Here is a 12,675-nt window from a genome sequence, read left to right as displayed (position 1 = left end):
TCATTACAGTGGTAAGGGAGCAGTACTTGGTAGCTTGACCAACTCTCAGAGCGTGTCATTCAGACAAGGGACGAATGTCGAGTTCGGTCCCAACGCATTCAACAACGGTCCAGGAGGAGGGGTAAATAATAAAACAGAAAGAGGATGCAAAATTGATATTTGATTTTAACGATACTTTAATGTATTTACAGGAGCCATTGGACGTGGAGTACAATATGACAGACATAAGTGGCAAGAACCGTGACTTCAGCAACCCGATGTACGATGCCCTCGGAAACATGGAATCTGACGCCAGTAGTGGTATATACGAGGTGCCTCTGGACGTTACCAAGACCAAGGGTCTAGTACAAGAGCCTGCTTCAGCCATACTAGCACCGTCCAGTATTATACAGAAAGCGTCACCACAAATACAGAGGAGACATAGAGAATTAGAACCGGCCACAACGGACACGGGAAAAGACACCCAGATGTTAGTTGAAGAGACCGACGACTAAATATACAATATTATTTGACGAACGCAATATAATTTCTTCCCCCCTCCCCCTGATGGAAGAACCTATCTGGTGCGTGTATTAATTTATTCAATTTTGAATCCCCTAAAATGATACGAGAATTAAAAGTATTGTTTTGATAAGTTTATATTATTATTATTATTATTTTATTATTATTATTATATTTTTTTTGTATAATATTTTCATGTTTGCCAGTGTTTAACATCGTCTTTGTTTTACTTCTAGTTTTTGTTTTACTAGTAGCGACTGACCAATACCATGGTGTAAGTGTATAATAATAATAAAAAAAAAACATAAGCATTATTTTTTGTTTACACCATGACCAAAACGCGTTAATCGTTTGAACTTGTGATATCGATTATATATCATACTTTAATGCATAATATTTTTGTTAAGTGTATTATAATATTTAAATTACTATATTTTTTTGTTTATGTACATTTTTTTTAATTACTACTAGTGACAACATGTGTAATTTAACAGCAAAATTAAGACAATAAAATTTTATGAAATTTGTTGATACCTATAATGGTTCTTTATTAAAAGAAAAAAATAATACTAAACATTATAAAACAAATAAAATCTTCACGAATGGTGGTAATGGATGTACAATAATATTATGGTAACAATAAAAAATTAAAATTAATAAAAATACGCATCAATCGACCTCCAATTTTCTGAATGATCCGGTTAGTTCTTTTTGCATATCGTCGAATTCACTGATTATTTTTCCTTTTCCGTTGACATTGATTTTCATGTCATCTAGAGCCATTAACATTTCACGTTTGGCACGGAGTTTCTTCTTCAGCTCGACTGTGATAAACAAAAATTACATAACGCATCAGTGACTGCATGTAAGTTACCGACGTATTATAATGTAATGTACTATCAGTATTGTAATTTTAGTCTAAATATTGTGATTAGAATGGATTTAACAGACATTATAAGTTATAATGTCGTGTAAATTTATTAAATCGAGATGATAAAAGTCTAAAACTCTTTTATTGCCTTTATGTAGGCTCGCTTATGTAACACCTTACACACCTATCATCGTGGCCAAAGGTATTTCACCGCCGTACTCCTTCGGTAGGTATTTGGGATCGATGAATTTCTGTATGTCTTTTTGACCGCTGTAGAACTGAAAATAACGCAACACATGAATGATTAATTTATTATAGTGACTTCATTGAGTTAGCTAAAATATAAACACGAATCTATCTATCTATCTATCTATCTATCTATATATATAAAAGAAAAAATGTTTGCGACTGATTGACTGTTTTCTTTTTTGCATTCCTAATCCGTTCATCCGTTTGCCTTGAAATTTGGCGCAGAGATAGATTAGACCTTGGAAATCAAAATAGGTTAAATTTTTATCCCGAAAAAAGGTAAATAAGAGTGGACCTCTTACCCGGGGATGTTCTCAAACAGGGATTTTGAGATTATTATTATTATTTTTTTTTGTTTATATATGCGATAAGCCTGTGTATTTTAGTACAGAATGTTTCGAGTTCTAACCACGGTTTCGGTGTACCAATTTTTTGAATTTTTTGATACTTTAGAGTTAAATTATACACTTAGGTACGCACCACGTGGGGTCTACGATCTACAACAGATACATTGTCTACCTGATAATATACTGCTCGCATGCTAGCAATAGCAACGCATTACCGTGTCGGCATTATTTTTATTTTTATAATTACATTTTGGTATTCTGTACAATACCTATATTATAAGTTATAATATTAGTTCTATTTTTCTCGGTTTCTCGGTTGTTTGTAAATACGTATAGTTTATATTTTTTCCATGTTGTAAAGGAGGGAGTTTAAAACCTCCACCCCAATCATCCACGACACACCCCGTGTCTACTGCTCCAATCAGTAATTGACTCACGTTGATTGCAGATTGCAACTACTATCGTATTAAATATAGCAAGTATGTGTGTACCTTAACTCGGCTCTTGAGCTTGGAGTTTAAAAACGAAACCGTAGCCGTGAAAAACTTGTCCGCGAAATTCGGGACGTTTATGAAGTACGTGGACTTGTGTCTCATCGGTGTCGAACTCTGCGAAAAAAAAAACAGAAACGAGTTAGACGATTTCGGTAATTCATATTCGCCGCTTTTATTGGATCATATTATAGAATAAAGAAAACGCGTACTTGCAAACACCGTATGATGCGTTTTAGGTCGGAGAACGACCACAGCGTCATGTGTCCCATCAGCAATCCGGACTCGTCGTTGACATAACTGTAGCCTGTGTGCGCAAATTGTTTGTATCAAAATATTATAAAATATTATTTATGACGAATGGCCGATGGCGGCACACCCACGGATAACCGTCAATGCCCCTATAAATGTACCAACCTTTGATCTGGTTTTCGGCGTCGTCCATAAGGCTCTCGCCGATTAGCGCATGCACACGGGCCATGTCCGCCGACGTGTACTTGTACGGGTCGAAACGGCCGGCGCACGAGAACATTACGCACCTGCCGAACTCATCTCGGCCTGGCAACGGCACTAGGTATCTGTCGATAATAATACATTATAATGTGATATGCGTTTGATTTACGTTATATCGTGTTGTCTGGAGAGATCAGTAGTCAAGATGGTTTTTTTTTTGGGGGGGGGGAGGGGGGGGAGAGAGTTACAAAGGCCACAAAGAGGACAGTGACGTTGTTCCTATATCGTATTATGGTTAAGTTCAGTTTTTTTATTATTATTATTATAATTCTGAGTGTTTACAAACAATTAGTACACACATAAATGTCTTTGGAAAAAAGTAGTAATTATATAGTCATGCCTTATTTTTTAAATTACAAATTAAAATGAAACGTTGTGTCCCAAGTTCAGTCATATTCAATATATATAATTTATTTTTAAAATGGGATATTTCACATTGATTTTCCTTTAATAATTTATATTTGATTGTAAATTTGAGACGATTTGATAATAAGTGAGTTGTAAAAACTGTTATTTTACTGTTTTTGGATAACGATAACGTGCACAAACAGAAAATTAAAAATAAATATTATATCCGAAAATTGTTCGTGGGCCTCGGATAAATACTACGTTGATAGTAACGATTGAAGACCCCAGCGTAGTAGTCTGAAAAGAAGGCGATACCAGCATTAAGACTAATTTTATTTCGTTTAATATTTCCTTACGTTGAGACGTGAAAAACCAAATTTGTTTTAGCCCTATATCTCAATACTATTTTATAACTCCAATGGGTGAGGATTGACGAATCGAACTCGAGGTTACTCACCCGCTGTCCAGTATGTCGGATATGACCGGGTCGTCGACATCCAGTTTAGAGAACCACTGTGGGTACAGCTGTCTGATGACGAGGTACCGTTCCAGCATGTCTTGAGCCATGGGAACGCTGAATTTTTTCGTTCTTAAAAACCTCAACAGGAATGGTGCATCTGGAAAACGAAAAAAACAAATCAATTAATAATGGATAGAATAAAAGATATTATTGTACAATATATAGGCCTACTATAAATAATTTAACACTTATTCAAATAACCTTTCTTCTACACGGCCGCATCTCAAAATATATTCTTACATTTAACAAACTACAATAATTATTGAGTACGTATAGTACGTATTTATTTTTACGGGCTTGGTAAAATATTAAAAAAAAAGATTTAAGTCATTGAAAACTTGTATCGAAACGATACAGCAAGCCTTATTCACAATTGTACAATAATTACCTTCTATATATTTTTAATAATAATAACTATATATTATAATAATTAATAACTTATTATACATAACACCTCCGGTTGCGTTTGCTGAAATGCTATTAAAAACGAAGTCGAAAAGTGTTCAATACTGCAGGGGTCACCCAATGGCATGGCGGCCCATACACAAAATATTTTTTTTTAATTATAATTGTTGATGGTGAATGGATTGAGGTTTTCATTAATTTTTATTTGATTTTATGATTTTGCCTATTCATTTTTTTTTTATGTACATTGTACATAACATTTTGATGGCCCACGAAAACTTGCTAAATTGTTCTCTAAGTGGCCTCCAAAAATATTAATTTTCCTCTTTGCTATACAAGGTGTGAAGGGCAGTTTCCATTGTTACCTGTGCGGCAGTTGACGATGTCCGGGTGTTTCCTTATCCAGTTTCGCATTGCTCTCAGCGAGTGCGTCCTGATGACGTCATCCTCGCGTAATTCCTGTTTGGCCACCAGTCGCAGGCCGTCGGCCAGTGGACACTCTTCAACTGTGTTCTCGTCGCTATCGTAGCCCACACCCATCGCGATATGTTTGCGGGTTTATCCTGCGACCGAAAGACTGTGCTTATCGGAAATAGCTGTGGCGCTCGTCCTGATAGGTGTCTATTATTATAGACCTAAAAATTAATTAAATTATTATTAAAAACATCAATGATTAAAAAAAAAAAAAAAAACCATAAATGATTAAAATACACAACTATCAGAACTAATATGAATAGATATTAGAAGGAAATGTACACAATGTATTTATTGATATTGCAACTAAACTATTTTAAACGTTATTGCTTGAAATATACTTTAAACACCGATTTCAATGCAAACGGAAATAATTGTATACCTATTGAAATCACACAATTTATTATGTTTACGGATTGGTGTACAGGCATAAAGTGTAATATGTGGCCCATTTGTATTCTAATATTTTAAGTTCCACCCAAAAACATATGTCTGCTGACAGTGCTAACTAGCAACTTTAAGTACACAACTTGTATTCTATTATAGAGTACTTATATATATTATATTCTGTCGATACGTTCGATGAAACGCGAATTATAATAAATTATGTAAACTCTGCCGGCTCCGTAACGCGTAATGTTATATGAGAACAACAGCTGGTACTGGCCTGGTAGCAGCAGCTAGTATATTATAGGTATAGGTATTACATAATATATTAAAAGGGTAATGCTTGTACATTACACGCAAACTGGTCTACCGGTATCGATTTTCGTAGCATTTATATAGAATATAATAAAATACGCAATCACCGGACCACCGGGTAGATGATCATTACGCACCATATAACTTAACTAAAACAACCAAATAGCGTTCCGATAGCAAGACTGTATATAGGAGAGTACAAAGGTCATCGTATTATTTTTAGTATCTTAGCGAGAAGATTTCTAATATTTTATTCATATTTTATAGGCTTTCAAAGTGTCAACATATTTTTGCGAAGATTTTACAGTTTTATTTTTTACCCGAAAACCCTGTGTGGCTTACACACGCAATATTTATTTGTGGGCTTGCGGCAGAATCAGTATCAAATACACTATCCTACAACACCAGTCTAGAACCTACATATGTTATATTGTCGAGAAAAAATGCGGTGCCGGTCACAATTTTTATACACACGCGAATCGTAGAATTTATTTTTTTACGCGGTGAAAACACACGCGCATTCGACACTGATATTATAAAAGCATGTACATTGCCGCATTTCTAGTGCACCCCGACGAGCGAGCTTTTTGGAATACTTATAAACTCGGCCGGGGTGCGGCAAAAGAGTTTTGCAGACGACACTCGTACAAGTGATGCGAAAACGAATTTAAAACGCGACGGACGTAATCATATTTTTATATATATCCAGAAACGTGTTGGCTCACGTCGCTATAATAATATAATAGCAAATAGGTATTACATTAAAATATTATGTACGCGTGTGTATGTCTACACGCATTATTATACACGTACTTCAATGCATATATATATATATGTATGACACTCGCCCCGCACCTCGGCGATTCGCTTCCTGGTCCGGAAGGAATAACCCATCGCGGTTGCGCAACCCACACCGGTTTCGACCACGGTTGCAGCGGTGACCGCGTAATCGTTTTATTCGTTTACGACGGTAAAAAACGCGATCAACCTGGCTGCAGCTATGGTAATAATAATAATAATAATATTTCCGACCACGTATGCATAATACACATAATATTATATAGGCGACGTGTTATTTCGCGGATATGCACCGTGATGATATGTAATAGTTATTAAGAGTCGGTCGTAACCGATCTCTTTTGAAGGAAAAAAGTCAACTTTCATTAATGGCATATCGTAGAACACAATACGATACAAGTATATATAGGTATATAGGTGAATTAATCCGAAGATATATTATATATTATGATAATAATATAGTAATACGCACGCGCGTATGTCCGACTGGAACCACGGTAATATCCTATAATATCGTATGTGTATGTGTGTGTGTGTGGGGGGGGGGGATGATACTCTTGCCAATGTGTCTGTCGTTTGTATAAATAAATTCTAATCATGCGCTCGACAGTTTGTGAAGAAATACCTATACATATCTGCAGTATCGACATTTTCATCAAAATACTCCGATTCAGATTGTACAGTTGAAAATTCCGTCTTTAGTTATTAAAAAAACATTCAATAACCTTTAGACGACAATCGGAAGAAATTTTGATTTTACTGTTGTAGAAGTACTTTGAACTATGTAAAGACAATTTTTTTTCACTCTGAAAGCAATTCTTCTTTACAAACATGTTAACAACCCATATCATATATTTACCATGTAAACGATGGTCTACAATGACATACTACATAATATATATATATATAGGTAGGTACGCAATTTGTTTCGTTAACGAACGTGACATTGCGCATTCGTTGTGCGTCTGACGATCTGTCACAGAATTCGAAATGTGAGACCTTCGTCGCCTTCCTGTGTTTTATTGTCGCTCTACAATTTACCAACCGCGGTCGTAATTGGCTCTGCGTTGGTCCTTTTCGTATAACAATATTATATTATTGTAATATCATTTATACATAAATGTATATTCGATGGGTCACTATAATATGTTTGACGGTCGTTTTCAATAAAAGTCTTTCAGCCGACAATGCCATCGGCCGCGATATAATGTGATAAAAATAGTAATACGTCATGTTAATCTAATTATACCATGTTTACGTTCACCCGACTATGGAGAAAATAACTAAATTAAGTTAAGTTAGTTAAACACAAGGTTGTTAAGTTAGAAGTTAGTAAGTAGTTGAAAAATACTATACTTTTAACTCGTTAAGATTAAAGTAAATATTGAACAAATATTAACTCAGTTTAAAATTAAGTTAATCTACTTTTTTAATTACAAGTCATAAGAAATGAGAATCATAAGATTATTTGCATTGCCGATCTATATAAAATAGTATTTTAACAAGAAACATAATAGAAATTATAGTATTATTGGATCATTTTTTATTTAAAACCATGTGTGCCTATACAGTAATAATTGGTCCATTAAAATTAAAAACTTGAAAAAAAAACAAAAAATTAACTTTTACTTGAAGGATTATTTTTAAATCAACCGACAAAAGCTAAGTTGCACCAACAGTATAATTTAAACTAATCAATTTGTTCAGTTAATTATAAAACTAACTAACTAGATTAATGCCCACCTCTGCCAATGAGTATTCTTGGCATGTCTCATATTATTAGTTGCGAATCGTATCGTGGCGAGGTCGAGTCGTTCGTTTCCGGGACTGTGCGATCGACAACAGAGACGATCGTCGAAAACCGACGGCGGAAAATCTCCTAACGAATACCTATTGGAAAGCGCGAAATGGAAAACCGCCGCCGAGACTGCAGATGGCGGTCGTCGCAGGTTATTACGTGTCACACAGCGGGTACCATTATTGTTGTTGAAAAAATATCATTGTTACATCATCGACAGCGTACTTTCACCAGACCCGCGACGACAATAATGTAACAATAATAATATTATGTAGATACCAATAATACGTTCTGTTGGTGCGCCCAATGCGATTGAGTAGAAAAAAACGGAAATGCTCCGGCGTGAAAAACCATACATAACAATATAATATGACAAATAAGTACAGGTAACGGAAAATGTTGGGGGGTCGGGGGACTGAAGCCCCCTAGAATTGTTTGAATCCCACTAAGATTTTTTTGGGTAACTGTCAACTGTGTATAATCAGGTAGGTGGGTATAAGATACATTGTTAACTTTGTTTTTGCTATAAAATTTTGAAAATATCTACCAAAATAATATGTTTGATAATTTGATATAAACTTACACGAAAAATATTTAACGATGTTTATAACTCTGTAAGGGTGCCTCTACCCCCATATACCTTAAATTTCTGTTGAAAAATGTCTGAACTCCAGCTCCCCCACTAGCCGAATGGCTATCAAAAATGGTATTCAACTATACCAACAAACCCGAACGGTATACACGTTCAATTATGTCAATACCCTAATTGCAGCAGTTCCTACGGGTAAATTTATCAAAACATATCGTACATCAAAATATTACCTACGTTAATCTATTGCATCGTATGGTTATAATACCATGTATTGGGTAAGCACAAATCAGGATAGTTGACGATAGACGAATAATCGGAAAATTGTAGTCCCAACACCAGGACCCCTAATGTGATAATAATACATTATTATTGCAAAAAATATTTTGAATCTAATAATTAGGTTATAATCACTATAACGTTATGTTGTTGTAGCTATTTAATGTCGATCATTTTGAACCACATAAAATGGTTGTTCCAACACAGTTATATCAACAATATACTCGATTAGGTCTCCCAACTATGTTGTATGATAGTCTGTACAGCTACCATGGTTTATGGATGGGGTAACTATTTAAATGGGCAACTGTAACTATTTATTTTTTCCGCGTATTTATATAAAAGTAAATTAAATTGTATTCAATATTTATTTTTCATGTACGCGGAATATTTTTTACCGGATCGCGTCCAGAAATTTTTCCCCATCGGCACACTCGCGTAAACCGGACGAATGCAGGAAAAAATCAAATACGCATGCGTATACCTACCTACGCGGTTTTATTACACATTAGATATATGGGCGGTAAAAAATACGTCGAAACGAAAGCGACGGTGAACTCCAGGGAGATTGCATAACCGCATACGTAAACCGGTTGTTCCGGACCGTGTACCGGTGGGCGGCGGCGGTGGCACCGGACACATCGGAACGCCGAAAACAGACACTCGCGTAGTTCGTGTGACGCAATAATAATATTGTCTATGTGTGGATAACGATAATAATAATATAGAGGCGAGTAAAACAGCCGTCCACCTTTGTAGAAGAATGTACGGGTATAGGATCGTCAACGACGCAGTCTGCCCAGCGATTGTCGTCACCGCAGCCTGCTGACAGGGTGAAATAACTCTATAGGTACATCGAGTCTCGTAAAAATATGCCGCCAATTCACCGAGAGTCAAACGGGGAAATAACCAAGAAGCCTTATACTAATAACCGGGGTGCTACAAAAACGACAGATTTAATTTTCTCGTTATACGTTTCAAACCGTGATATTATACCGCGTGTACCAAAGCGTAAGGGAGGGAGGTCTTGTCCTATTTTGGGATGATTTCGTCCTAGACTTCTGTCTGAGGGGATTATAATATGTCCTTAACACACGAATTCGGACGTTTTTGGGTCATCATAATATAATTTCTTCGTTTTTTGAATCTTTCAAAAACCACAACAGAAATCGTTTGTTTTCTTTACAGCTTTTACACCAATCGTACCTATATAATATAATATTTATCATGATGTATTATACGTTAATCGAATTGCGCGTGCTCGTCCCGATAGACCAATACGCATATTTAATGCGCGTCAATGACTGCAATAATTACCGTAGCCAGTCTGCGTAATTTTCTAATCAGATTTTCGCAATTTTTTCAGTCGTACACTAACACCCGAGATAAGCGCACGAAATCAACAAGTCGCACCTATCAAGCACATCGAATCGTGGATATCCCGCTCGGTCGTCGAACGCGGGTCACCCGAAGTTACGCAACGTCTGTTCTGCTCGTTACTTTTGTTATCTTTAATGATATTATTTTGATAGGTATTATATCCACAGCTGTCCTTGCGGTTTGTTTAACGCCACCGGGTCGAAAACTTTATCAGCACCCGAGCGTTGAGAAATAATGGCAACAGCAACAACAACAACAACAAAAACCGAACGAAAGCCGCTTTCCCTCCGATAATATAACTCTGCTAGCTCGATGTATATGATTTGCATATACAAATACAACCGTGTTCAAGTAGGTTTTTATACAATAAATATTATTTGATAATAGTGTATCAGTATATTATATACATTACACTGAAGTGAAACCTACCCTATTACGGACACACCTCCAAATAGCAGATATTTTTGTGAAATAAAATTACAAACTTTCTACAAACTGAATCCTTATTGAATACTTGAAGGACAAAATATCGGCGACCAAGACCTAACCTCATGCTTGTTCTCGTTATATTATGTTAAATTATTTAATATATAATTATATAGATAAATTATGCACACAGTAGTCGCTTTCTGTGAGCACATTGTGATTGTGGGATCCCGACGCAGTTTCTACGAGAAAAAATTTTAATATAATACATTTTATAGTTTATTATACCTCCTTTCATGCCACCATCGATATCTAACGTTGATATACCTAACCGCGATTCATTCCGTCCGTTTTCACCAAGGCGTACGCTGCCGGACTAGACCGTGAGAAAGATTCCCCCCCCCCCCCCCCCCCCCCCGAAATATTATCGTTATACTTGTAGCTGTTTCATAATCCCGCAATTCGTGTTGTTATAATAATAATATGATGGTTATTTTTTTCTTCACGTTATAATAATGCTAATATATACGCGTACACGATGTGTGCATTATATATTATGAAACAAAATCACGCTTTGTCCACTTAAAAACTAAGATAGAATATTTTAATACGATTTGCTTCCAAAAACTGATAAAGCCTGGCACACCTGCTGAGCGTGTCAGGAAGTCGGGAGGTCACATATAAGATATAATATATTATGCAGTAGCTGGTACCGATGCCCCAAAAAGTTATACTATAGTCGCAAAAATGTTTTTATAAAAAGTGAAGTTTCTGAATTCATAACTAACGAAATCACAATGTATATCATGCACGATATACACACTCTTATAAAAGTTCGAATATAGGACATATATTATATTGTGACACGCACTCTCCGCAATCGCACCTCAAAATTCCTCTCCCCTCATTTTTTCATTTTTATTTTTGCCTCTGAACTCATTGTGATGACTTGGGCTTAACCTAGATAGGTCGACCCTACGTACATATATGTATGCGTGAAACGTCTAAGTCTTAGAAATCTACTGAAAGATTATTGTGATTTTTGTAAAAACCAAAAATACGTTTACACGCGGCACATCTCGAAAATTACTATAGTGTTATCCACGAACGATAAACGACCTTGGGGACGCGTTTTTCTTTCTCCGCACACACTTTTACCTTTGTAAGTCGGCAATGTACAATTTATAACACACACACACACACACACACGACGACAATAGACGTCGGCCTCCACCTCGTTTTCAAACTCACACCATCCATAAACAAAATATTATATAAGTATAATAATAATCTAATTTTTTTTATTTTTGCGCCCACGTCGAACGACCTAAATTCTGTTCGCATAATCCAATCCCAAATCCGAAGGACGGTATTAAAACACAGAACTCGCTATACCACGCACCTACCTATAATTGACGACGGTCAGTGAACCTATATTAGATTGTATCGCGATCGAAATAATGTTAATAATACCGTCGAAATACGGTTTGATTACACGCAACCAGAATGAAAAGAGAAAAACGGAAAGGCGCGTAAGTAATATATTTTGTTGTTATTTATTCGTTATTTTTGATTTTGTATTTACCTGCGAGCTCGTAGTGGATGCGGTGACTCCGAACTGGACGGCTGCTGGTCTGGAAGTACCATAAGACAACGGACGGGCCAGGTCGGCCGAGGATCCTCTCCCTTTCTCCCGGCGGCGCCCGGTCGTTCCCTCCACACGACGCAGTGTCACAATAACGATAAACGTATAATATCTATAGGTATATCGACTTACTATACCACGTACTATGTATATTATATACAACGTCGTTGTTGTTACATGCGATTATCGCATACAATATAACATGTAAATGTATATAGGTATAGGTACCTATATTCTGCCACCTGCAGTTATGTGTAAGACTTAAATAGGAGGGGCTATTCCAACACTGGCCAATAAAATATTTTAGGTTCGATTCATAGTCTTGTAATATTTGTAATA

At 36.1% G+C, this 12,675-nt stretch overlaps 2 protein-coding genes across 2 annotated transcripts in view; one reads left to right on the top strand and one right to left on the bottom strand.

The window, feature by feature from the left end:
• LOC132943087 (low-density lipoprotein receptor-related protein 2) overlaps positions 1–1,034 on the top strand; it is a 68,388-nt gene extending 67,354 nt beyond the window's left edge. Inside the window, exons 46-47 of the mRNA XM_061011889.1 lie at positions 10–121; positions 192–1,034. Of these exons, the coding sequence (XP_060867872.1) occupies positions 10–121; positions 192–494 (415 nt within the window). The 3' untranslated portion in view covers positions 495–1,034. The remainder of the gene's footprint in view (positions 1–9; positions 122–191) is intronic.
• Positions 1,015–12,424, bottom strand: LOC132943088 (clavesin-1). The gene is made up of 8 exons (XM_061011890.1): positions 12,277–12,424; positions 4,611–4,880; positions 3,778–3,937; positions 2,877–3,037; positions 2,672–2,766; positions 2,460–2,576; positions 1,557–1,650; positions 1,015–1,325 (listed from the first exon to the last, which is right to left on the bottom strand). The coding sequence occupies exons 2-8, from the start codon at positions 4,783–4,785 to the stop codon at positions 1,171–1,173; spliced, it is 957 nt and encodes a 318-aa protein (XP_060867873.1). The 5' UTR covers positions 4,786–4,880; positions 12,277–12,424; the 3' UTR covers positions 1,015–1,170.
• Positions 12,425–12,675: the final 251 nt, after the last annotated feature.

Source organism: Metopolophium dirhodum, chromosome 4, assembly GCF_019925205.1.
Source record: "Metopolophium dirhodum isolate CAU chromosome 4, ASM1992520v1, whole genome shotgun sequence".
Lineage (NCBI taxonomy): Eukaryota > Metazoa > Arthropoda > Insecta > Hemiptera > Aphididae > Metopolophium > Metopolophium dirhodum.
The sequence above is the reverse complement of the archived record's forward strand: the minus strand, read 5'-3'. Positions and strand labels throughout refer to the sequence as shown.